The following is a 26,884-nucleotide window of genomic DNA, read 5'->3' as shown; positions in this document are numbered from 1 at the left end:
CTGGTTTAAAACGTCACCCAGGTTACTGCCTGCGAAACAGCAAGTTCATGCACTGTGTGACCTGTGAACTCACCTCCTACAATGGGATCCACGGGATGCAGAAGCCCCAATGTTGTCGTTCCATCTGGTTTTCTCCTTTCAAATTCACACTGCAATGACCCAAAGTATCCAAATGTCCTCAACAGTTTTATATGTACCATATTCATGTGCATGTACACATACATATATATGTATATACATCACACTACAATGCCCTAAATTTAATCAAACCAATATAGTAAGTTGCTACCATTACACTTAGATATTAACTTTCCCACCTGGCTCCATATACATAGGTGCTAATGGGCTGCAGAAATGAAGGTTAAGGAAACATGAGAATTTTAAAGAGCTATGTGGGGCCTTCAGGCCAGTCTGTTTTGTCCCCTCTGTTAAAAAAAGGAGGATACTGGAGACCAGGGAAGGGAAGTGACCTGCTGGAAGTTATGTATTAATCTATTCGGTTTTGAGAGCAATGTGCTAAACAATGAATTCAAGAGACCAGAGTATAAATGCTCATTTGCCAAGTTTAGAACACATTAACTTCACTAAAAGCCAATAATAGAGAAAAAGGTTAATCATGTCCTTTATAAATACGTTATTAAATCTGCCTCCTCGGAGTGTTGTACTGAACAACTCTATGGCAGACACGGGCTACAAGTGCACAAGCAATGTGAAAACTGCATGTCTCAGACGACCAGTCAGAAGGTAGTGAAAAGAAAGGAAAAGTCCAATCACCTGACTGTTAACAAGCCGCCTGGTTAGCTTTCCTCCAGATTCCTTAACAATGCGGTCAATCTGCTCCTGCTCTCTTTCTAAGTTACTGCTCTTAGATTTATCTTCAAGCATATCTTTGTCTTTCCTGAAAATACACATTAATACTAAGTAAAAAAAAAAAAAAAATAATAAGGTGAAAACATTAAAATGAGTTCCAAATAGGGGTACAACTCAAAGGGTGACAATGGCACTACAATCACCAACTATGGCTTTGTTCCTTAGGGGCCTGCCGAGGGCCTGTGCCACACTCGAAGTAAAGCAAACCCGACACCCTGGTTACTTCCCTCCTTTCGGTATCTGGTGCTATTTGTCTTAAACGTTTTTCTCAATACAGTCATCACACAAATGGATTCTACCTCAAACGTATTTTGAAAGCAGAGAGACATGGAATTTTCTTTTCAAAGCCTGATTTTTAAAACTTAAAATGAAATACATTTAAATTGTACAAATCTTAAAAACAGAACAAAAATATGTCACAAGTTTACTTTCTCTGCACTGCAACCGCAGAAATCCCAAGCCACTCCCTAGAACCCTCTTCCAGAGAGGACGGTGAGGTGCGAGGCATGAGGGCCGCTGGCGAGAGGTGAGAGCACGTGCACGCACGTGCGTCCGGCCACGCCGGCTACCGCTGGGAGGTACTGGTCCCGCCAGGCGATGTCTGGTGGACAGCACGCACCTCAGCAACAGCCCATCTGCTTAGGAATGGCTTTAAGTACAGGTAAGCTGAATCACTGTCTATGGAATGAGGTAACGAATACAAATTTTTTCTTAGAGTTCTATTTAAATAAGTTCACTGACAATGAGTCCCTAAAGATGATTTCTTGATTTTAAAACTACTTTCATAAGAATATACATTCAGAACCATTGTTCTGAACTGTGTTTAAACGATTCCATATAGTGCCTTTATGAGAAGAGGAGGGTATCACATCACCAAAATGGACTTTCATGCCACAACCAACCAACCAACCAACCACGGGCGGACCAGGACTTGGATTTCCCAAGGCAGGCACCGAATTAGTATTTTTCCCCCTTCCTAGGCTGAAAAAGACAGCTTAGCTTCAATATCCCGAAGATTCTTTACTTTTTGTTTTCCTTGCTGGGACCCTTGAAGGCTCGGGTTTCAGGGTCTCCGGAGTCTTCCCTTTCTCTCGGCCAGGAGCCGCTGTCCTCCCCACTCTGAGACTGGTCGGTTCTATCCTTCTGCTTTCGACTTTTTTGCAAGTCTGCCATGAATTCTATGCTTTGCTTCAGGCTCTGAATTCTCTCCTAAAAATATTCAAGAACATTCTCATTGTATGTTTGCCATTGATTTTTAAAGTAATGCATTTCTTTCTCACAATGTGAGTTCGCACTTAAAAGGGAAGAAAAGCAATTAAATATAATTATAACAAGAGAAATGTCTGGTGACCAGAATACAGTCTATTCCTTCAATTCAGATCATTTAATTTCCAACATAAGAGAGTGCTTTGCAACCTGATTACATCATCAAAACGTTCAGAGAAAGTATGAATAAATACTAGTAAGTATTCTTTGCAGTACTAAATTTAAAAAGCAGAATTTAATTTAATAGCACGTTAAAATTTTAGATTTCACAGAATGGCTTATCTTGTGAAACTTAAGAATTATCAGGTATTTCAAAAGCTAGATGATGTGAACATGTTAAGAACCCTTATACTCTGGTATCCTAGGATAATCACTGATGACTCTGGCATTTTACTCCGTGTGAAAACAACACGCTTCGAGGAGAATGAAAGGTTGCTAGTGTAGTTTCTTTCCCAGAAAGCATAATGTTCTTCTAACCAAAGAAGCCTTGTTTATATTTTGTGAAACATGTACTTAATTTTCCACTGCATTGAAATGCTGTGAAATTTTCTTTGTGGTTAAGGGCTTGAGGTTTCTGGAGGCACGTTTGTTTCTAGCGACTACTCTTGCCTTCCAACTGAGCACTGTCCCTGGATAAAATATGGAGTGCAGTCTCCTTAGGGCTGCGTGGCAACGGCAGGGAAGATTTTTGCAGAATAATAGAAACTAAGAACTGGAGAAGACCAGAGGTCATTTGAATAAGAACAATGTAGCCCAGAAATGCTACGTGACTCACCTAAGGTCAAGAACCAGTGATGAAGTCCAGGCCTCTAGTGTCTCCTAAGGGGCTTTGGCTCATCACACTCTGCTATATTAGTAGTGCAGAATAGGAGAGCCTCAAGAACATGGACTATTTAAAAATTTTTTTAAATGTTTGTTTATTTTTGAGAGAGAGAAAGACACAGAGTGTGAGCGGGGGAGGGGCAGAGAGAGAGGGAGACACAGAATCTGAAGAAGGGTCTAGGCTCTGAGCCATCAGCACAGAGTCCGACGCGGGGCTTGAACTCACGAACCGTGAGATTGTGACCTAAGCTGAAGTCGGACGCTTAACCAACTGAGCCACCCAGGTGTCCCTGGACTAGCTATCTTTACTGAACTTTTATCTTAAAGTAACCTTAAAACTATTAAAGTAATATATTTCATTGTAGACAAAGATTTAGGTAGAGGAGAAAAAAAAAAACCTTGTTAATTTCTCATTATTCCAGTATTTCTCTAAGCATTACACATATCAACAGATTGGCATTACGCTGAATATTTGGTAACATGCATTTTCTTCATTAAGAAATTACAAGCATGTGACCTCCATATCATTAAGTATTCTTTAAAGTGTTTTCAGTAACTCTCTCTCTCTCTCTCTCTCTCTATATATATATATATTACTTTATCTTAGGTACCATGATCTTACTAATATCCCGCTATCAGACATTTAGATTATCTCCAAATTTCCACTATTACAAATAGAAGTCTCATGAACATCACTGTAAATAAATCTCTCCAAGAAGATCTCTTTAGGATAAATGCCTAGATGTGATACTGTATGTAACTATACTTAAAAAAAAAAAAATTCCTAGAAGTGAAAACACTAGGTCAACAAGAATGAGTATTTTTAAGGCTTTTGATATTTACTGCCAAACTGCTTTCCAGAATAGTTTTATTAATATACATTATATTACATGTTAGTGTATACATTATATATACACGTCAGTGATTGACAATTTCTCTGAATCCTTACCAAATTTAACAGTAAAGTAATTTGCCAGTTTGAGTTTTAAAAATATGTCTATTTTAATACATACTTAAAAAAATATTAGTATGATTGTAACTTTTTATTGGCCGTTTGTGTTTTCCCTTGTGTGTATCATTTAGGTAATTTCTCACCCATCTCTCTCTAGTATCTAAATCAGAGTCTGGCGCACTGTTAAGTGTTCAGATCATGAAGTTCTCACTTATCTTTTTATTTCCATTCTTGGATTTTATAAAGAGGACAACCTACATCAAAAACATTTTGGAATTCTAAAAAACATAACATGCACAGGGGCACCTGGGTGGCTCAGTCAGTTGAGAATCTGACTTCGGCTCAGGTCATGATCTCGCGGTCTGTGAGTTTGAGCCCCGCATCAGGCTCTGTGCTGACCGCTCAGAGCCTGGAGCCTGCTTTGGATTCTGTGTCTCCCTTTCCCTCTGCCCCTCCCCCGCTCATGCCCTGTCTCTCACTCTCTGTCAAAAATAAATAAACATTAAAAACAATGAAAAAAAACCCAGAACATGCACAGAATTAAAAGAATTAGAGAAATTTTCTAAATTTCAACACAAATCACCGGAAAAAGTTGAATTTAATTTTCCTTTGAAAGTAGTCTTTTTTAAAAATAATTAAGATGTCTCCCAATCAGCATACTACTTATCACTTTAACAATATTAAATGACTAAAAGGGCTTGATTCTTTGCCATTAATGACAGCTAACCCTTGGTGCTTTCCCACATGTCAGGCATGGTTCTAGGAGTGAAGTACTAGGCTGAGAAAGGGAACACTGCCTCCTGAGGTCACTCAGCATCTCGAAGGCACAGCCAGGCCCTGAACCTTGATTCTATTACTTTGTTTGTACTGGCACGCAGCATGCTAGTATTTATCTAGGAGAGCAAACAAATTATTCTACACGTGTCCTTTATAAAAATGTCTACTAATAGTCACTATTTGTGTGTAAATGAAAAAAAAATGATAAATGACTGTACAATCTTTACACTGAACATTCAAAACCAATGATCTTTTAAAAGACATCAATCATAGAAGGGTGTACTGGGCTCTCTTGGGAGCACTGCTGTTACAAGAGTTAACTCAGGTCTAAATTTAAACGTTTAAAAATCACTGTTGTAAGGATCCCTCCCACTTAGGGTGGAGAGGACAGTCAACAGGAAACTATAACACAGGATGGGTAGGGCTCCTCAACAGGAAGAGATCTGAAAAAAGGAAGACAACAGAGAGAGAAAAGGGAAAGTGGAGAAGAATGTTTATTTTCTGTGCTTCCAGCCATCCCATCCCCAGGAAAATTCAAGAGATAGTGGACTCTTTTGCATGTTATATTAACTACATTACCTGAAGAAAAGAAAATAATGGGAAATGAAAGTTGATAAATTTACTTGGAATACTGCAAATTCAACTTTCTCCTAAAACTTCAATATCCAGTTTTGGAGTGACTAACGACTGCACTTGCAGGATGCACTTTTACTTCAAGTGTAGTAACGAGCATTTGCAGATTTTTAAATCTGGAATATGGCTTCATTCTGGATTCTGAACCTTCCTGCAAAGAGGGGTAAACAGATTTTGCCAAAGATGTGTAACTGGCTTACATTACAGGGTCTTAAGTCTTTAGGAAAGGGTAGGAACTGATGCTGTCTGCGCAAGAATAATTGTCAATCCAAATGTTTTTCTTTCCCCAGTTAAATGGATCCAAGAAATCTTTTAGGGCCAAGCACACAGACACTCAGATATCTGCACACCACGACAATTCTTTCAACGTAAAAGTGTGATACAGATGATCAGTACAACAACTGGAAAGCCATGTGCGGCTACACATGACTCATTCCTACTATCCTATAACTCTCCTGAGTCTGGGCCCAAGCTCTTAATTCTGATTTCCTTCTCATTCTTCCTGTCTCATACCCACTCGTTTCCTTCTTCGCAAAATCCCTCTCCTGTCTTGCTCTCCTTTCTCGTAGTCTCCTCCCAATTCTAGCTCTTATGGAGTTGGCACCCTAATGCTAGCAATCATCTTGGGAGATCACTCTTGAAACCTTCTTCTCCACACACGAGAGCACTGGAGGCCCAGCGTGGTTAATGCCTTGCCTGAGGTCCACAAGTTCAAAGAACTCCAACTTCCTGCCATGGTAAGGTGCCAGGATCATTTCTGTTAGTTTCCCACCCTACTCAGAGCTGAGTAAAACCTCAAAGAACACGACTTATCTTGTGAGCTCTCCTTTTCTCCCAGCAGGTGCACAGCAATCACCTCAAAGGCTCAAAGGCCCCAAGGCCTTTCCTCAAACCGTAGCTCTGAGGCATCCCGTGTCATTTTCTGCCACTAACCTGTTTTGAACACACGGTCATGTTTCTGTGCTCTCATGAAGCTTGATGATGAAGTAAGTGTCTGTGCATGTGCACATGTTCCTCCCACCTCAACACCTTATTATGTAGCAGTTGTGGTCTTTCAAGGGACAGTGCTCCTGTGGGGAGGTGGCAACCAGCAAGTTACTGCTCGTTGAAATTTTGTTTCTTTCTACTGCAAGGAGTTCCTGTGCCTCACCAAAGCATCAGGGTCCATCTGTACAAAGGGAAGTAGACAGCTTTTCTCCTGAAAGCTCTCATAATTCATCTAATCAATCTTACCCTGGAATTCAGGGTGATGTTTCTTTCATAGCAAATATAAATCTATCTATTGGTGACTACCAATTCAATAGCCTCTAAAATAAATAATTAGTAGTGAATGCCAGTATTTATTTGCATCAATTCCAAATGAGAACTTTCCTGCTTTAATTTTCTTCTTTATGTGAAAACTTTTTCCCTTTAGTATTTCCTACTTTAATAAAATCTGCCTGTAAAACTAGTACTGTACTGGACTGGATCTCTATCAACTCTAACCAAAAAACAAAGGTATATAGATTTTATGTTATTATTTATGACAAAGAATTTCCTTTACCTGGCTGAGAATTTTCATCCCTGAGTGCAATAGCTTCTTTGCAGCTTTATAATAAATGGTCTCGGGTTTGTTGTAAATCATAGCATTAGTACACATTAGTTTGAAGTTATCCTGGAGAGAGAATATTAAGAAGAAAAATGCTTTTAAAACAAAACAAAGCATCCTCCTGTCTGTTTGAAATCATATAGGCCTTTGAAAAATTAAAAAAGATAAAACCAACAAAAAACCTTTCTTTCACTCTTTACAACATTAGTAACAATTTACTAAGTTTTAAGATTCACTAACAAATACTGCTAAATTAATTTAAATATTATACATTTCTTTCTAAATTCTTAGACATTTTGTAATTAATTACATGAACCTTTAGATCCCAAGATGAAATATTTATTTATTTATTTTAGAAAAAGGGAGCAAGTGAGTGAACATGAGAGCCAAGGAGTGGGGCAGAAAGAGAATCTTAAGCAGGCCTCACGCTCTGTGCAGCACCTGATGAGGGCCTTGATCCCACAGCCCTAGGATCACGACCTGAGCCCAAATCAAGAGTTGGATGCTCAACCGACTGAACCACCCAGGTGGCCCCCAAGATGAAATTTTTAAATGGGTTTCTTCACTATAATCTAACTACACAGAAAAAGAATTAGAAGAAAATACTTCCATTTAATAGAATAATCTTAACTGAGTTCATGTAATTAAAAAATACTACTTAGTTTTAAAACAAACATCATAAGTTTCCGTTTATGAATTAAATAATTTCAAATCCTGATGAAAACTGGGACAGGGCTAAATTATCACAATATTTCTTAGAAATTCAAATTAACTTATCAAAAACACTAACACATTTACACTAATGTTAATATTTGGGTACTATCGTAAGCTAAACATAACTTGCAGAATGCTGCAAAACCATGCCGATGTGCCACAAACCATACAATCTCGAGGAGTTGAAACATGTAACTAGAATAGCCAAATTATCAAAACTGTACTTTTGGGTTAAATTTCAAAGTACCTACATGTGCTGGAGAGCTCAATTCCACTGCGTGTTTTCATGGTCAAGTAATTTTTTACTTTGTATAAATGTGACAGTGATTATACCAAGGCCTTACTGAGTTAAAATGGTAAAAACCCAACAAAAAAGAATCCCTCTAAACAAACTCTCTTCCTCTAAATTCAAACCAAATATTCAAATCTCACTATTTAATGACTAGTGATGACAGCTTAGAATACTTACAGGGGATAAAAACAGGTAGATTTAGTATTATTTGAAAGCATGTGAGAAGACAGACTCAAGGGTCCCAAGAAATTTGGTGTTAAATTTAAACTGGATTTAAATTGGATCCTCAGTGTCTGGCCAAGTCTCTTATCAGTTCAGAATTTTGCTACATCCCAGATCTTTAAAAATGTGATGAAAGCCATGGATCCATTCCTCAAGCATATATACGCACACCAAGTTGAACACTAAATTGTTCATGTCATTTTAGTAGGTTCCCCTTAAAGGCTTATCTGTGGCTTCTATCTGGGGGACCCCAGGTTAAGGACCCTTGTTACAGATAGTAGGAAAAACTTCTATTCCATTAAGAATCATTAAATATAGGGAGTGCCTGGGTGGTAAGCACCCAACTTTGGCTCTGGTCATGATCTCACAGCTCATGGATTCAAGCCCCACATTGGGCTCTGTGCTGACAGCTCGGAGCCTGAGGCCTGCTTTGGATTCTGTGTCTCCCTCTCTCTCTGCTCCTCCCCTGCTTGTGCTCTCTTTCTCAAAAATGAATAAACATTAAAAAAACAAAGAATTACTAAATATATATTTTGGGAAACAAGGCGAATGAGGGAGGACATCAGATGGCTATTACTTATACTAAATGACCACTGGGCCTATAACTGGCAAGAGAGTACTGGATCTGATAAGGCATTTGTAGATTCCATGATCTTAAGTGTCATGTGCTAGGCTTTACTGGACTTCGGGGTAATGGCACTTGGTCATTCAAAAAGCTGAATGACCTTTCTGCATACTTTCCATATAATTACAAAAAAAATCAAAAACCCAACTTGAACAGCCTAATGAGCTGAATAAGCTAATTAATATTACATTGGACTACTGGATTTTTCCCCAAAAGAAAACATACTCATGTAGAAAACTCTAAAACGTTGAAAATATTAGTTCATTCCACTTATGACAAATCTTAATCATTTGTGCAAAAGCACTTAGGGGGCCCATTTCTATGGTCTCCTGTCATCGTAAGAGAAAGATCAGAAGAAAACTATTCACAAAAAGAAAAAAAAAACCTGTGAAATTTTTTCCCATTAAGCAATAAGAAGGTCAGAAATATGCTGAAATAAACTGTTCTAGTTTAATTTTCACCAGATGAAAAGTTGGGAAAGCTTCCATTTCTCTGAACATAATTCAGTTTTTTCAGAGTAAGTGGAATGTTATCTATGTAGTCAAATGGATAGAGAAGATAGAATTAAATGCTGGTTTTATTCATAAATCTCAACTGATACGTGGATGAAAAAAGGAAAAGGTAAAGATAATCTGTAACTGACTAGAGTCTAGTATTTAGGTCAGGTGAATACTACAACGTTCATGCAGAAAAAATAAAGGCAAAATAGATATTATCTAAACCAGTTCAGTTTGTGGTGGTCTGACACAGAAAAATTTCAAAAACCACGTGGTTCTTTTTGAGGATCAAAATGAAAAATTTACCATTGAAATCAACATATGCCAAGGCTATTTAAAGATGGAAAACACTCCCATTGTAACATGAGACACACACATCATCCTGGTGGCTTATAGCGTCTTTATTTTTATTTTTATTTTTTTAAGTTTATTTACATATTTCGAGAGTGAGCAAGTGAAGAGCAGAGAGGGAAAGAAGAAAAGAGAGAGAGAATCCCAAGCAGGCTCCTTGCTGTCAGCACAGAGACTGATGTGGGGCTTGAACCCACGAACCATGAGATCATGACCCGAGACAAAATCAAGAGTCGGAAGCTTACCAACTGAATCATCCAGGCGCCCCTTCACTTTTAAAGTTTTTAATCTCCTTCTTCTCTTTTGAAGAAAATATGCTCAATAAGTCTAGCCAAACTGAACTCAGAAAGCAACTGACTTTCATCCAACTAGAACATGTAATTAAACTTTTGTTGACTATTTTCTGGACAGGCCAACTTATCCTCTATTTGAGAGACATGACTAGAAACAGAAAAGGAAACTACTCTGCCACAAATTTAAGTATCAATTTTATCTGCACTAGTCTGAATTTAAAAATCAGATACTTTTTCATTTTAAAGGTTGAGAATATATATTGTAGAACATATGAAATTCAAAATTTTTCTAAAAATGTCCCAAAATAATAAAAGATAGCAGATGGCTTAGTTTGCCTGGTTGCCTATCAACAAGCTCTGAGACAAAAAAATACAAAGATTTTGGATATTAAAGTAAACTTAATTCTCTGCAAAATAAAAGGTCAATTAGAAAGTTTCCTAATACCAAACATGTAGATTTCTACCAAGATTTTGTACATACAGTATCCAAGACTCTCAATTGAACAGACATGTTACTTTGTATCCTAAGTTCGTCTATTTTCCAATCACGACATAAATAACTACAGTTACCTTCAGTTCTTCTATGGACTGGTAATCATTGTTCTTAATCTTTTCTTTCATGGTGCTAAAATCCATTGGATGCTTAATGATCATGGAGTAGCCGGGAGCAATAAAATCAGTCACAGGAAATGAAAAGAAAGCACTTGGGTCTTTTCTGTGAAGATACGCAAAGAGCAATCTTATTTCTACTACAAACAAATCTACTGGTCTAGGAGAAGTCACAGGAAAACTTTCAGATTTAAAAAGAATGTGTAGTATGCTAACATACTTTTCACTGAAAAGTGAAAGAATGATTTCAAAGACTAACAACTAATAACAAGGTGAAGATGTTTTACATACTAGTTGTACCTTTAAGACAGAGAATCTTTTAAGATATACATATCTAATTAGTTGGTAGCACCTCCCACATAGGGAAAAATGAAACAAAATAAAAAATCCAGACTAACTGACCAGTGTCTTGGCCTCTGGGAGGTAAACCCTATGTACTTTTATCAACCATAGGGGAAAAGGCAGAAATAGTAACTATAAATGCACATCTGCAATCTTCCATGCTGATTTATAACTATAAGCTTGGACTCTTGGGGGGCCACAGGATTAATACATCTATGTAAAATATGTATATTTTCTTAATCAATGGATCCAACTTCTATTTCATCTACAGGGGAGAACTCAAAAACCTGATACTAAAAAGGTCCTCAAATTACCCCCAAACTTAAGAACCAGTGCTTTCTATCACAGGTTTTCAATTCTGGCTGTGCAACAGAACCAATAGAGGAGCCTTAAAAAAAAAAATTCTAGGTGGGGGGTAGGGAGGGGAGGAGGAGGCTCAGCCTAGACCCACGACAGAATCTTTTGGGAAGGAGGGCTGGTGCAGACATTGGTACTTGTATGATTGACTATTCCTATTAGTGTTGGAATATTTGGCATTGGTAACTCCAGTAGTGACAGGGTTGAGAACCATTGCTCTACAATTAGGTCATTAGACTGATTTTTTTTCCTCTGGCAATTTGGCATACCAAAGTTTTCATACTGCAAATACTTATATTAATAAAAATGGTTTAAAAAATAATAAAAGCAGCAACTTTTAATATGTATTTACCACATGCAGACCCATTGATAAGTACTTGATTTATTTTATATGTAATCTTTATAAAAGCCACACAGGTGGTGGTATCCTCAGTTAGAAATGAGAAAACTAGGGGCGCCTGGGTGGCGCAGTCGGTTAAGCGTCCGACTTCAGCCAGGTCACGATCTCGCGGTCTGTGAGTTTGAGCCCCGCGTCGGGCTCTGGGCTGATGGCTCAGAGCCTGGAACCTGTTTCCGATTCTGTGTCTCCCTCTCTCTCTGCCCCTCGCCCGTTCATGCTCTGTCTCTCTCTGTCCCAAAAATAAATAAATGTTGAAAAAAAAAAAATTAAAAAAAAAAAAAAAAAGAAATGAGGAAACTAAGGCTCAGAGGGCAAATCATTTGTTCTAGATCATAAATGTGATAAAAGATAGAGTTGGAATATAACCTTAGATATTTGTTCTTCTCTAGCAGGATGCCTAAGCAATGAGATTAAAAAATAAAGAATAAGCAAAAATACTCAGTCTGGAACTGCTACATACAACTGTGTGCTGTCCACAGTAGTTACTATGAATAACAACACTAATCATCTCTGGAGGACCTCTTCAGAGCAAATTACCTACACCCCCTAAAATCAGTCATTTTAATATGGTCCTAATCAATTACATTATTTACCAGCATTTGCGCTGAGTCTTAAGGATAACGGATCTCTACATACTATTCAAAAAATGCGGCTCTGGGTTCTAATTCCCAAAGTGTTCTGAGAAATGTGAATATCCTTGGACTAAGAGAGACCTTGTTAAGTAGATTTCTTTTAAGAAATCTACTTAAAAGATTTCATTAGCCTACATCCTGATCATGTCATAAGAAGAAAAATTTAAAAGGCAGCCCCAACACTTCATAGTCGAGCATTCCAATAGAGTTGGAATACCTAATGCTTACCTGTTCATATTTTTGGGACAAACAGTGAATGACTTATTCAAGTGTATTTCTCAATTACTCTGTAACACCAAAAAGGGAGTGAGGCTACTAACTTCTGATCTTAACTGCAAAGCTGAACAGGTGTTGAATACAGATAGCACTAGAGGCTTTCACTTACAAAATGATTTATAATATGTTCTGGGGTTGACACAGAAGTATAACAGAGTGAGTATTAGAATGCATGGCCTATACCCAAGAATCCTCTGCAAATAATATAAATGTCTTTGGGTTGAAAACTCAAATTCTGAGCAAAGAAAAGTAGCAAAAATAAGTATTTTAATGAAGACTGAGTTATTCTTTTCCTCTTTAAGAACTTAACATTGGTTTAATCTAGATACTGAATTTTTTAGAACAAAATTTTGCATTTAAGAGAGGGCCACAAATCCTACTTAGTTTCTTCTCCCAGACTTAATAATTGTTGAATATTCACTGCATGATAAGCATTAAACAAATATACAGAAGGTATTTTCATTTATTAGCAAAGTGAAAATATCTGTATTATTTATTCCTGGTTTAAAGCTTCAACATCAGAAGTTAGTTTAAAGAGAAATCTGCCATTAAGAATATTATGTAACACTCTTCAGGTTGCCAGTTAAAACAAACCAAAGGAGAACATTTAAAAGTCAGCTTCTTAAAGTACTTTCGATTGCCAGGCAAAATATTTATCATCCACTTTAAAATCAAGTACATTTGGATTTAGGCCACAAAAATGTGGCTTTAAATAATCAAAAATAGAGAAGTGGTTTGGATCCTATATTTCTCATTTTAATTTCCAAGTTAAAAAATGTTGGAAAGAACATTTACCTCTGTAATTGTCTCATCAGTTGATTCAAAGCTTCTTGAAGGGGTGTCTGTTCTACTTCTAAAGTAAAGGAGAAAGGAAAAGAGTGTTTTCAAAAGGAAGATTCTAAAGAGTATTGTTTAGCTGATTTCTTTCCATATGACTTATCTCATACTCATCATTAAATGTCTCATACAGAAATTTCATTTATCTTACAAATATATTGAAGTACTAGAGTATCAATTCAAAATGGAAGCTACTTTAAAGCTCTTATGCAGTGACAGAAAATAGAAAACTTAAAAAAAAAAAAATTTCAATTATACAGCTTTTAATCTTAAAAGCTAAAACCCAGTCACCTTCCCGGGCTACAACCCTTAAAATAATTTCAGCTTCCTCATTCAAGTAAGTTAATTCAGACTTATTCCAACCTTCTTGTTTGGCTAAAGAGCTTGTGAGAGGCTTCTCAGGAGGCAAGTCTAATCTTACAGGGGCCTGGCACTGGAGATCTTTCTCTGTCTCATTCTCCACACGGTCCCGATCTCGCTTCTTTTTATCCTCCTAAATGGAACAAAGGGAAACAATTTAGAAATACTTCAGAATTAATACCTTTAAAACAAAAACAAGACACTACTTAAAAGAAAATAGATTTCTAATAATGAAATCTTAATGTATTTTATTGCCATCTACTGGAAAAGGAGAGAATAACAGCTCCTGGGGGGGGGGCGGGTAGTGCTTCTATAGCTCAGAAATAATCAATTAGAAAAATAATACTATTCACAAAAGAAAACATACCTAGGAATAAATCTAATAAAAGATGTCCAATACCTTTTGGGAAAAATTATGAAACATTACTGAGAGGTCACTGTGGAAGACCTGAATAAAGGAGATATACCATGTTCATGAATTGATAGTCAATTCTCTCCCAAGTAATCTACAAATACAATGTTAGGATGGGGCGCCTGGGTGGCTCAGTCAGTTAAGCGACTGACTCTTAATTTTGGCTCAGGTCATGATATCAGAGTTCGTGGGATCAGGTTCTGCAATGGGCTCTGTACTGACAGTGCAAAGCCTGCCTGGGATTCTCCCTCTCCCTCTCTCTCTCTCTGCCCCTCCCCTGCCTGTGCACTTGCTCTCTCTCTCAACATTTAAAAATAAATAAATAAAATGTTATGTCAATCAAAATTGTAAGAATTTCATGAAATTTGACAAGCCAATCATATAATTTATCTTGAAGAGTGAATCATCAAGAATAATCCACACAGTTTTGAAAAAAGTCACAATAAGATGTGTTTTACCAGATAGTATTTGTAATACTAACTGGGGCAAACAGACCAATAGAGCAGATTGCAGAGTACAGAAACAGACTCGTGCACATAGACAAGTCTTGGTATATCAGGGGTGGCATTATAAATCAAGGACAAAAGGGCAGTGCTGGCACAATTGGTTATCTACATGAAAAAGAAAATAAAATTAGATCTCTACCTCATATTGTACACAAAAGGAAATTCCACACAGATTAAAGACTTAAATGTACAAAGCAAAGCTTTAAAATTTCAGATAAAAGTAAAGGATCTTTATGACCCAAGAGTAGAGAAGATTAGCTATCGACTGACATAAAGTACTTGAAACACAGAAAACTCAAGAGTATTAACAAAAACTGTGCAAAGAGCATTTATTCAGGTAAAAAGGCAGATAACCCAATAGAAAATGAGTAAAGGATATCACAGGTAATTCCCAGAAACCTGAAATATCAAAAAACATGCCAACTAACTCAAGCTGCCTAGAACTCTGGGGATTATAAATGTTTGAAACTACAAGGCATTTCCTAGCTCTCCATGTGACAAAAAATAAAATGCCTGAAAATGTCAAGTTTTGATGAAAACAGAGAAATAGGGCTCTCACACCTTGCAGATGGGTAGGTAAATAAGTACAACCATTAGGAGAACAATTAACAATATTTTAAGGCTGAAGATGCCTTTACCCTACTTCTCAGCTTTTCTACTCCTGGGCATATACCCTAGAGAAACTTCTCTACATGGAAGGCAGGTATAAGAATATTAATTGCCACATTCTGAAATAGTAAAAAATTATGAACAATCCAATGCCTACTAAAAGGAAAATGGATTGATAAATTATGACATTTACACAGCAGGTAAAATTTATAAGCTAAAGTTACACTGTATCAAGATGTAGAGTGTTCAGAACTATAATTTCTAGAGATAAAACTTGAGAATACTGTTACAATACTGGTTTTGTAGTTTGAAAATGTGTAAGTGTATATTATTTACAGATGTATGTGGAAGTGGTAAAATTACAAAAACAAATATGCAACTGATACACAGGACACTCACAATAATGGTGGTTTCCAGGGCAGAGAGAGAGGAGACAGAGGGAGAGGAATGGGATTCTGGAAGAATATACAGAAAGCTTCATCTGTATCTATATTATAATTTTTCTTTTCTTTCTTTCTTTCTTTCTTTCTTTCTTTCTTTCTTTCTTTCTTTCTTTCTTTCTTGTCTTTCTTTCTCTCTCTCTTCCTCTCTTTCCCTTTCTTTCTCTCTCCCTTTCTTTTTCTTTCTTTTCTTTCTCTTTCCCTCTTTCCCTCTCTCTCTCTTTCCCTCTCTTCTCTCTTTCTTTCTTTCTTTCTTTCTTTCTTTCTTTCTTTCTTTCTTTCTTTCTTTCCTCCTTTTCTTTCTTTCAGTATTTATTTGGAGAGAAAGAGCAGGTGAACAGGGGAAGGCAGAGAGAGGGGGACGGAGAATCCCAAGCAGGCCCTGTGCTGTCAGCAGGGCTCCATCCCATGGCCCTGGGATCATGACCTGAGCCAAAATCAAAGGTCAGATGCTCAACCGACTGTGCCACCCAGGTGCCCCTATTTCTTTACAAAAACAAACAAAAAGCCAAAGCCAAAAACCAAAAAATCAAGTAAAAGGTAAAAAAAAAGCTAAAGCTGGATGGTTGGTATCCAGGTGCTAGTTTTATTATTGTGTTTTCTTTTTTTTTTAATTAAATTTTTACTGAAATTGTCTAAAAATGTCTACTTATGCCTTTGAGAATCAAGCTTCTTAATAGGATCTTATCAACTCCAAAACTATTTTCTTGGCTTATGTCCTAATTTATTGTCCTAGTATCCAGAGCAGTGGTTCTGAAAGTGTGCTCCCTGACCAGCACCATCAGCATTATCTGGGAAGTTGCTAGAAGTACAAATTCTGAGTGCCCATTATGGATCTCAAGCTTCAGTGTACAGGAGAATCATCTGAAGGTCTTGTTAAAACACTAATGTCTTGGCCCTGTTTCTGGGATTACCCATCCGGTAGGTCTAAGGTAGAGCCTATGAGTCTGCATTAATAACAAGTTTCCAGGCCTTGTGGGTGTTGCTGCTATAGGAATCACACTTTCAGGATCACTGATACAGAGCTTCTATTCTCAGGGTCCAAAGCATCTAATATAGAATATATGACTGGCTTCAAGGCTCCAGAGAAAAATGCTATATAAACTGTACTCATAGTGCTCTTGATCTCAGTTATCATCAAGTTGATTGGTGTCTATTTTTATGACTTCATGCCATACTCTAGAGCAGCAAATTTTGATTCTGGAAAGTTTTGTGGGTTTTTTGCCATCAATCAGAACAACTGGCATCAATCTTTTGTAGGCTAGAAAATTTCCTTCTGTTCAATGGAAAAAGACCCCCTAGAGACACAGATTCCTTCCTATGAAATGTAAATTGTGAAGTGAGGACAGTTGCAAGGCAATAAGCACTCTCCTAGGTGGAAAGAACCAGGGCTATAGTGCCAGGAATCTAGAGCAGGAGTTGGCAAACTTTTTTTGGTAGATGGCCAGACAGCATATAATTTAGCTTTGTGGTCCTAAGGTCCCAACTACTAACCTTTGCTGTTGTAGCGTGAAAGCAGCCCTACCCAATACATAAATGAATGGGTGTGGCCGTATTCCAACAAAACTTTATTTATAAACCCAGGTGCACTGGCCATGGTTTGCTGACCCATGGTCTATGGGCTCAAGTTCTAGCCCCAGCCTCATCCTTAACACACAGTGACCTTCTTAAGCAATTCACTTATTCTCATCAGACCTCTCATCACCCACAAGATAGAGATTTAACTTTGATTTTATCTATCTTAGAATCAATGGAATGGTGAAATGAGGTCAAGAAATAGAAAAGTTGAAAAAGTACCAAAGGATGGTACTACCTGGTCACTTTATCCTGTCAGCCTGGTCTACGTTAACCACCTTAATATTCAGAATGGCAAGAGAATATAACCTTCTGGGCTACAGTCCTAAAGAGAAAAAGAATACAAAAACCTATACTTGGAAAGCACCCTAAACTGCATGGATATTCAGTAACATGTTACTGCCAGACTAGGAATTAGGAGACCTGCCTTCTAGTTTACCAGAATGTGACCCTGAACAAGTTATCCCACTCACTCACTCAGTTTCACCCACAAAACAAGAGGCTTTGACCTCTACACTTCTCTCTCCACTTAAAATTCTGATTCCAACCTTCTAATCTTCTTCATGATTCAGAACATAGTTAAAGAATCTTACTGAGAACGTCCCTTACTAAAGTCACACAGATATGTAAAACCAAAAGTTAATACAGTTATGCTTAATAGTTAACGCATTTTGCCAATTACATATAGAAAACGACACAAAGATACTGGAGCCATTTAACTTTAGGTAGCCAAGGAAGAAGGGTTTACAGTTATAGTTTATAAATAGGCTCAGATTCTGGCTTTGCCACTTATTTGCCATGAAATTATGGATAAACTATATAATTTGGGGGAGGGGACTAATTTTCTTATCTTTGCAATACAATACATACCTCAGAAGATTGTTCTGAGGATGAAATAAGACAGTATATGTGAAATTTCAGCGAAGCACTTGCCCATATTGTACACTCATTCATTCATGCATTCAATAAAAAAATAAGGTTCTACTGTATAGATAAACACTGGTGGATAACACACACACACAGCCCTGCCCTTAGGAAGCTGACAGTGTAACAGCAGAGACACACATTAAACAACTCATTAAAAAGACCCAAACAGAATCCATGGAGAGAATAACTGTTGGGTGAATCTAATTTAGACTGGACAAGTGTGGGAAGACTTCTACGAGGAAGTAACATCTGAGCTGAGATCTGAAGGACAGAATTTAGCCAGGCTGGGGGTGGCGGTGGGTGGGTGGAAACAGCATTCCAGGCAGAGGAAATATCCTGTGCGCAAGAAGGTCCAGGCAGGAGAGAGGAACAGTGGCTATTTCTGTAACTACAAACACACTGTACTTAATTTCAGACTCTAATTTATTCACAACTCAATGGCAAGTTATTAATTTGTGAATGACACTTCTGAAGCAAATCTTTGCTCATATTATTAATATTATAACACTCATTGCACTATAAACACATCTGCCTCTTCACTAGAGTTCCTTGTGGGCAGGGTCCCATGTCATTTTTAGTGCTGTACCTCCAAGCTCAACAATGCCTTATGCATAATACTTGCAGAATTAATTACAGGAGGCAGCATGGAATGGGAATGTGAAAGCACACAAATTAACAGCTGAAGTCCTTAGTGATAAGTACTGTCTTTCAGCTACTTTTGGAAGGGATACAGATACAGAGATTTCTAGGTATACTCAAATAATGCTTCCAATCCGCAAAACAATTTTAGAATTTAACAGGTGATTTTGAATTTAATTGAAAAATCAGTCTTACTACCTCAAAGTGACACATCATTTTTGGCCTTAGATTGAAGACAGCATGTGCTGCCTATTTAGTCTGTACCTCTGATGCCTTCCCCCGGCTCCCCAAGGGAAAACAAGAAACAGTTTCCCCTGGACTCCCAGAACATACCTTGATTCATACCTCTACTAGAATTTACCAGGCCATGAAGTTTAGCTCTCCTTTCACATCTGATTCCCCAGCTCAACTCTGAGCTCCTCCTGTAGGGCAGGAACTGTATTTTATTTACCTTCATCATTTGAGTCTAATAACAGAGTCTGGCATGTAAGAGGTGCCTGGTAAATGTCTGTTGAGTAAATAAATGAATAAACAGCCTTTCCATCAGAGGAGCAACACTACTCTTACACTCATAACAGTCTTTCTTTCTCTAGAGGTGCCTGGCTGACTCATCTGGAAGAGCGTGTGACTCGTGATCTTGGGGTCGTGGATTTGTGCCCCATTTTGGGTGCAGAGATTACTATAAATAAGTAGGGGCATGTAGGTGGCTCATTTGGAAGCACATTTGACTTGATCTCAGGATCATGAGTTCAAGCCCCACGCTGGGTGTGGAGCCTACTTAAAAAAACAAACAAACAAACAAACAAACTTTAGGGGTACCAGGCTGGCTCAGTTGGAAGAGCATATGACTCTTGTTATAGGAGTTGTAAGTTTAAGCCCCACAATGGGTACAGAAATTACTAAAAAAAATAAATAAAAATAAATAATAATAAACTTTTTTTTTTTTTTTTTTTTTAAAGAGGACAACCTCCAGAGGAAACCAGAGTGGGAGGATTTTCTGCTGGGAGATCCTGGCTTTGGCAGATGTCATACCAAACAAATCAATGAGTTGTGTTTTGACAGAATTTCCATTTTGCTTAATGATTACAGTCATCCATTTTTTCTCTCTAGTTATGAGCTACCTCATCCTCTATGCCTTAATTAACTCAGCAATAAAATGAGATACTAACAGCACCTACTCCACAGAGCTATTTGTAAGAATTAAAATAGTAAATGTAAAGAACTCAGAACTGTGCCTGGCATACAGTAAACGCTCGAATGTTAATTTTTTTTTTTTGGTTGTTGTTTTTTTAATTTTGAGACAGAGAGAGAGAGAGAGAGAGAGAGAGAGAGAGAGAGAGAGAGGGCATGTGCACATGCAAGCAGGGGAAGGGCAGACAGAGAGAAAGAGAGAAAGAGATTGAGAATCCCAAGTGGACTCTGCACTGTCAGCACAGAGCCCAATGTGGGGCTTGAACTCATGGACTGTGAAACCATGACCTGAGCCGAGGCTGGATGCTTAACCAACTGAGCCACACAGGTGCCCCATGATTCCTTACCTGTAATCATACAAGATGAAAAGAATATCCCTATATTACAATAATAGCTCAGAGTACATAGTTTATCCCATTGCTTGAACATGTAGTGTAACATCATTATATTCTGATTTTTCAAGACCAGCTCAAATGCAACCGCCTAAGCAAAATCTTCTGTGATTCCCCCCACCCAGCCCCAGGGACTCTCAAGAGACTCAGAACTAGAATGCCCCCTCTGTTAAGGGCACTGATTTTAATTTTCCATGTACTGTGAAGGGTGTGGAGGTCAGTGTCCATTTTAACAACTCTTTCACACTACAGACCTATTTAAGGGGCAGGGTTTGAGTTCCTGTTCTGGCACTGATTATGCAACTTTGAGCAAGTGACTAAGCTCTCTGAGCCTTAAGTTTTCTCATCTGTAAAAGAGAAGACAGGATGATCTGGCACTTCTACTTTTGGATATATATCCAAAAGAACTGAAAGCAAGTTCTCAAAGAGATACTTACATACTCGGGTTAACAACAGCATTATTTATAATAGCCAAGAAATAGAAGCAAACCAAAAATCCACTGACATTTAAAAATTTTTAATTTGAGAGAGAGAGCACGCAAGCGGGGGTGGTGGGGAGACAGGGAGAGGGAGGGGGGAGGGAAGAGGGGGGAGGGGGAAGGGAGGGGGGAAGGGAGAGGGAGGGGGAGAGGGAGGGAGAGGGAGAGAGGGAGAGGGAGGGAGGGAGGGAGGGAGGGAGGGAGAGAGGGAGAGAGAGAGAGAATCTTAAGCAGGCTCCATACTCAGTGCAGAGCCCCACGCAGGGCTCAGCCCCACGACCCTGGGATCAAGACCTGAGCTGAAATCAAGGGTCAGATGCTGCACCAACTGAGCCACCCAGGCATCCCACAGAATTTTACTTATTGCCCCTCAGTTTTACTTCATTGTCCTCTCATGCTTATATTACTAGACCAAATGATAGAAGCATTTATTCATCAGCTGTTATTTTATTTAAAGTTTATTTATCTTGAGAGAGGGAGAGACAGTGTGTGTATGCATGAGAGGGGGAAAGGCAGAGAGAGAGGGAGGGAAGGAGAATCCCAAGCAGACTCCACACTGTCAGTGAGGGGCTCGAACTCACAAACTGGGAGATCATGACCTGAGATGAAATTAAGAGTTAGATGCTTAACTGACTGAGCCAGGTGCCTTATATATTTTTTATATGATGTGGAAATTGGAAATAAAGGACTTGCAAATGTAAAGCTGAATCTTTAGGAAATATATTAAGAGTTATACCAGCACACAAATTCTTTGCCAATCACTCAGCATTCGAATGCTCAGGGGGGAAAAACTAGCCAACACACTTTCAGAGGGGTGGTATCTAGATCATGGCCTGATTAAAACAAAGGGATGTTGTACTCGTAATGTTCTGGCTGGTATTAAATGCCACTGTGCTACACAGAGAAATACTATCGATCGTAACTGCTTGGCCATTTTAAACTAATATAACCAGGGCCTTTCCTACTCAAGAGAAGAAACTCATTTAAATCCAACACTTTGGAAAAATTATAGGGTTTTATGTTGTAAGTGTGTGTGCTTCCCCCAAACTTTACCTTTTCCTTTTCTTCCCTAAGTAACAGATTCCTGATCTTTATTAGGGTACAAAGCCCCACCTCCTTCTCCAACTAAAAGACATTTCCCAGCCTCCCTAGCAGCTAGGGTGGCCATGTGGTTAAGTTGTAGCTGATGAAACACAGAAGTTATGTATGCCTTTCAGAAAAACGCTTTAAAATGGCAAGTTTTATCCTTTCCCTGCATCCTTCCTTCTTCCTGCCACAAAGAATGGCCAGAAGAATCACCAGTCCCTTAGAACCACACATACCCCAGCCCCTTCCAGGCCCATGTCTGTTACACAGCTGCTTCTCCCCAAGAAGAGACCAGAGGCAACTGCTGTTCCTAAAATTCCCTAGAGATCCAGAACGTAGCTCAGAGAGGAGCGTCCGGAAGTCTCCCTTCCTAGACAACACTAGTAAAAGAACCCCCTCCCCCATCCCTGGTCTGACCTGCAAAGAAGGGATGGCCCAAACAGCCTCTACAGAACCAATGACACCCCAGAGAATCTGGAATGTCCCATGGTCTCGGAGTCCTGGGGAAACGGGACCTTGGGCAAATTCACTTCACTTCTGAGTTTCCACATTACCTTTTATAAAACGGAAACCAACCTACTTGTCCTATTCTGCAGGGTGTTACGTCCAAGTAAGACTATGGATGCAAAAGCATCTTAATTCACAAGGTAATCGAAATATAATGAAGGCTAATGACATTTCGAGCCACAGTCAAGAAAGGGCAGAGTGGCTGGAACACAGGGGGAGAATTTCAGGAACTTATCCTGAAGATATCCTTACAAAAGTATACAAAGATTTGTGTACACGAGGCTCAATGAAGCTTTATTTGTAACATTTAAATGTAGTATCAAATAAAATATGGTACATCAATATAACAAAATACTACGCAGTTAATAATAAAAGGAATGAGACAATTGATAAAAGAAGAAATGAAGAACACGAGTGTATCAGCTGGCATTATGGTGCCAGAACTAAAATCAGAAGTGGTTAAAAGGGGTGACCTCAACTTCCAGTTAAATGAGATGAACAAAGTACAGACAAGATGACAGGGGATGAAAGATACCCACACATTTGGGAGATGAAAGGCAAGTGTAGGAGCGTGCAGATCACAGAAAGCAAGAGACCTCCTGCATGCAGAAGTGGACAGCTAGAGAAAAGTTCAAACCTGAGAAACCTGGAAAAGCTCACACTTGGAGACATAAGGAACCAGAGTCTCCAGACAGCATACCAGCCAGAAGTGGGGAGAGATGCTGGACTGAATGCAGAGCACTGGGTGGTAGGACCTTCAGTCCCCTTCCCTGGCTGGCCCCCAAAATACCAGCAGCCAGGTAAAATCCTTGTCCAAGAAGGGACTTTTCTCTGGAGAACAGACATTTGGGGGTTCCCCAATGAAATGATCAGGTCTTTGTTTAGTGACTCTACAGCTAGAAAACTAAATACAAAGTATTTATTCATACTTTAATTAAGTACTTTAATTAAAGTATTTATTAATCAGCCCTTTTGTGCTTCACACTGAAATACAGACTAGGAAGGCGCAACAGGTATCTAAGGGATGCCGTTAACATAAAAGGAGGACCAAGAAAATAAACCGAAGAACTGGAGATACAAAGCAAGGAGCAAAAGAAAACTTAAAAGGAAAAAAAAATATCCTCAGAGAAAAAAAAGAAGATACTGCATAGAAAAATAAGAACAGGGTGCTATAAAAACAAGGACAGCTAGGGGTGCCGGCGTGGCTCAGTTGGTTAAGTGTTGGGACTTCAGTTCAGGTCATAATGTCACGGTTCATGAGTTCGAGCCCCACATGGGGCTTGCTGCTGTCCGCGCAGAGCCCGCCTCAGATCCTCTGTTCCCCTCTCTCTCTGCCCCTCCCTCCGCTCACACTTGCTCTCTCAAAAATGAATAAACATCTATTATTTTTTAAAAAAGGACAATTAGAGAACAAGATGCTTTTAAAATTCTAGGACACAATAATTCTCAATCTGGCATTCCATGCGGAGTCAAACCATCCATCTATGTGAGACTATAGGATGGCAGAATAAAGATATTCAAACACATAAGGACTTCCAAAACCTACCTCCTATGAATGGTTTCTTAGGAACTTCCTAGAGTTAAGAATCCACCAGAATAAGGGAGCAAATCAAGAAGGCATGGGATCCAGGAAAGAAGCAAAGGAGGATCCCAGAAGGCTTAGAGGACTCAACCAGACTAGACAGGGCAGGAGGGCACAGAGGGCTCCAAGATAGATGTCTCAAGAAAAGGAGAACTGTTTGACCACGTGAAAAACAGAAATCAGACGGGTTTCATAAATCTGTCAGTTTGGGAAGATTTGGTACACAATAACCAAACGAATGAAAGCAATTAACAAGAGACCAAGTTCGGCTCTATGTTTGCTATACTTGTCACCAGTGAAAAACAATTAAACACTGAATACTGATTTAACCAACAACCGTGATACATCCACGCTGGAAGAATGGAGGAAGGGAAATCGGGGGTGTGAAGCGGTATTGGACTGCTGACTTAAGTTCTCACCTTCTGTAACTTATCAGTAAAAGACGTACTGATAAGTCAGGAAATAACATAAACTACATTTAAAAAAGGACACAAGGGGCGCCTGGGTGGCGCAGTCGGTTAAGCGTCCGACTTCAGCCAGGTCACGATCTCGCAGTCCGTGAGTTCGAGCCCCGGGTCAGGCTCTCGGCTGATGGCTCGGAGCCTGGAGCCTGTTTCCGATTCTGTGTCTCCCTCTCCCTCTGCCCCTCCCCCGTTCATGCTCTGTCTCTCTCTGTCCCAAAAATAAATAAACGTTGAAAAAAAAAAAATTTAATTTAAAAAAAAAAAAAAAAAAAAAAAGGACACAAATACCCAAAGGAAAAAAACTAAAACATTTTGGAAGTAAAACTCTCCACTGCAGCAGGAGACTGCTTTTGTGTAAAAGCTCTGAAGTACTCTTGACTTTTAAAAACTATGTTCGCTGGGGCACCTGGGGGGCTCAGTCAATTAAGCGTCGACTTCGGCTCAGGTCACGATCTCACGGTCTGTGGGTTCAGGCCTGGCGTCGGGCTCTGTGTTGACAGCTCAGAGCCTGCAGCCTGCTTCAGATTCTGTGTCTCCCTCTCTCTCTCAAAAATAAATGAACATTAAAAAAAAAAATTAAAAACTATGTTCATAAACTACTTTACAAATAAGAAAAAAACCCAGCTTGTTACCTTTTTTTTAAGTAATTTTTTTGAGTGTTTATTTTTGAGAGAGAGACAGAGTGCAAGCGGGGGAGGGGCAGAGAGAGAGGGAGACACAGAATCGGAAGCAGGCTCCAGGCTCTGAGCCATCAGCCCAGAGCCCGACGCGGGGCTCGAACTCGCAGACCGCGAGATCGTGACCTGAGCCGAAGTCAGACGCTTAACCGACTGAGCCACCCAGGCGCCCCAAAATTTCCTCCTTTTTGTTCACTCTGTATTGTTTGAATTTCTTAAAAAAAAAAAAAATCACATGCACATAATAGTTTTTATAACTTAGCAAAAGAAAACATTATATAGTTCTATATATTGTCACAATCCAGCCAAAGGCAATTAAAAACTGAGGCAGAAAATAACGGATTTAGGAAATTCTAAACAGAGGGACCCTAAGATTTAGTGACTTATCAAGGTATTTAATCACATGGAATAGAACACTTCTGTTATGTATATACACATAAAAGTTATAAAACTAATTTATGGAAATCTATCTTCAAGGTACAGTAACTGATTTAATAAACCACTCAGTGACCGGTTAAATCTGGGAAGTGCAGAAGTCTAGGCTAATTCCGGGCATGTTTGCCGAGCCTGTGAACCAAGACAGCGGCTACTTTCCCTCCCTTTTCTGTGAACTGCAGATGGTTAGGAAAATGACAATTTTTACCACTGGCATCATGTCCCTTAAAGGTCTCTGATCAGATTTCCTCTTCAACGGATTCACGTTTTAAGATGAAAGCTGCTCATTATATATCTGGCATTACAGTATTTACTTCGGAGCAAAATCCCGTTCACTTTTGAAACGACTATTGTTGTTGACAAACCTGAGGCTGCTTCGAGCACGACTTCCACTTTTCCTACATGGGCAAATGCTCTTTGACGCGGCTCTTGAAAATCAGGACTCAGCTGTGAGTGTAACTAAGTATAAATAAATCAAGAGTTGCTGAAACTCCCAACTGATTCATGTTTCTAGGCTGCCCTGCTCTTCCTCAAAACAAGACAGCCGTAAAGGCGTTTCAGCGTCTCGCCAGACACGGAGAGAATCAAGTTAGGTTGGCAGCGGGAGGCGGGAACTCTTAAAAAGTGGCACCACCAGCAGAGCCGAAGCACCGCAGCCACGTTTACCTTTACTCGTCTCCGTTTTCTCCCCTTTTCTTCTCCTGGAACCTGCTTCTCTCCTTTCTTCCTCTTTTTCCGCTTTCTGTCCTTGTGTTTGTCATGATCGTTTTTGTCCTCGAAGAGGCTTGAGTCGTGCCCCGAACTGCCCGTGGAGAGCTCGGTGACTTCGTTCCCTCCCACTTTAAGGACCAGCTTCAAGGGCTTCTCTACATACTCTTAAAACAAAAGGACAGAGCCTCGATTACGGGCGGGACGCGCCGGCCAGCATCCACGATGCAGAGGCACCGCGGGCAGGGGGACGGGCAGGGGGAGAAGGGGGAGCCACTGCCGGGGCGGCTTTGGGCGCGCAGTGGGCGCCCCGCGAAGCACCTGTTGACTGACGGACACTCGCCGAATGTGTGCCCCGAACGCTGCGGGCCTCTGGGGGCCGTCTCACACCTCCCAACAAGAGCCCCGCCGGGGGGGGGGGGGGGGGTCAGGGGTCCTGGGTTCGAATGCCGCCCCCGCCTGGGAGGGGTCTGCGCGGCCTCCCGCGGGCCGCTCCCCCTTCGCGCGTCCCCGGCCTGCCCGTGGGAGGTGCGGCCCCCG

The 26,884-nt window shown here is 39.5% G+C and overlaps 1 protein-coding gene across 4 annotated transcripts in view; it reads right to left on the bottom strand.

Moving 5' to 3' along the window:
- BRD7 (bromodomain containing 7) overlaps nucleotides 1–26,884 on the bottom strand; it is a 46,436-nt gene that overhangs the window by 19,137 nt on the left and 415 nt on the right. For all 4 annotated transcript variants that reach the window (XM_086689478.1, XM_086689479.1, XM_086689477.1 and 1 more), the window contains exons 2-9: nucleotides 26,303–26,511; nucleotides 13,719–13,848; nucleotides 13,314–13,371; nucleotides 10,473–10,617; nucleotides 6,864–6,974; nucleotides 1,895–2,079; nucleotides 775–898; nucleotides 74–149 (exon numbers count right to left, since the gene is read on the bottom strand). In XM_086689478.1, coding sequence (XP_086545604.1) covers nucleotides 74–149; nucleotides 775–898; nucleotides 1,895–2,079; nucleotides 6,864–6,974; nucleotides 10,473–10,617; nucleotides 13,314–13,371; nucleotides 13,719–13,848; nucleotides 26,303–26,511 — 1,038 coding nt within the window. The remainder of the gene's footprint in view (nucleotides 1–73; nucleotides 150–774; nucleotides 899–1,894; nucleotides 2,080–6,863; nucleotides 6,975–10,472; nucleotides 10,618–13,313; nucleotides 13,372–13,718; nucleotides 13,849–26,302; nucleotides 26,512–26,884) is intronic.

Source organism: Puma concolor, chromosome E2, assembly GCF_028749965.1.
Source record: "Puma concolor isolate L17-30 chromosome E2, mPumCon1.1.hap2, whole genome shotgun sequence".
NCBI classification, from domain to species: domain Eukaryota; kingdom Metazoa; phylum Chordata; class Mammalia; order Carnivora; family Felidae; genus Puma; species Puma concolor.
The sequence above is the reverse complement of the archived record's forward strand: the minus strand, read 5'-3'. Positions and strand labels throughout refer to the sequence as shown.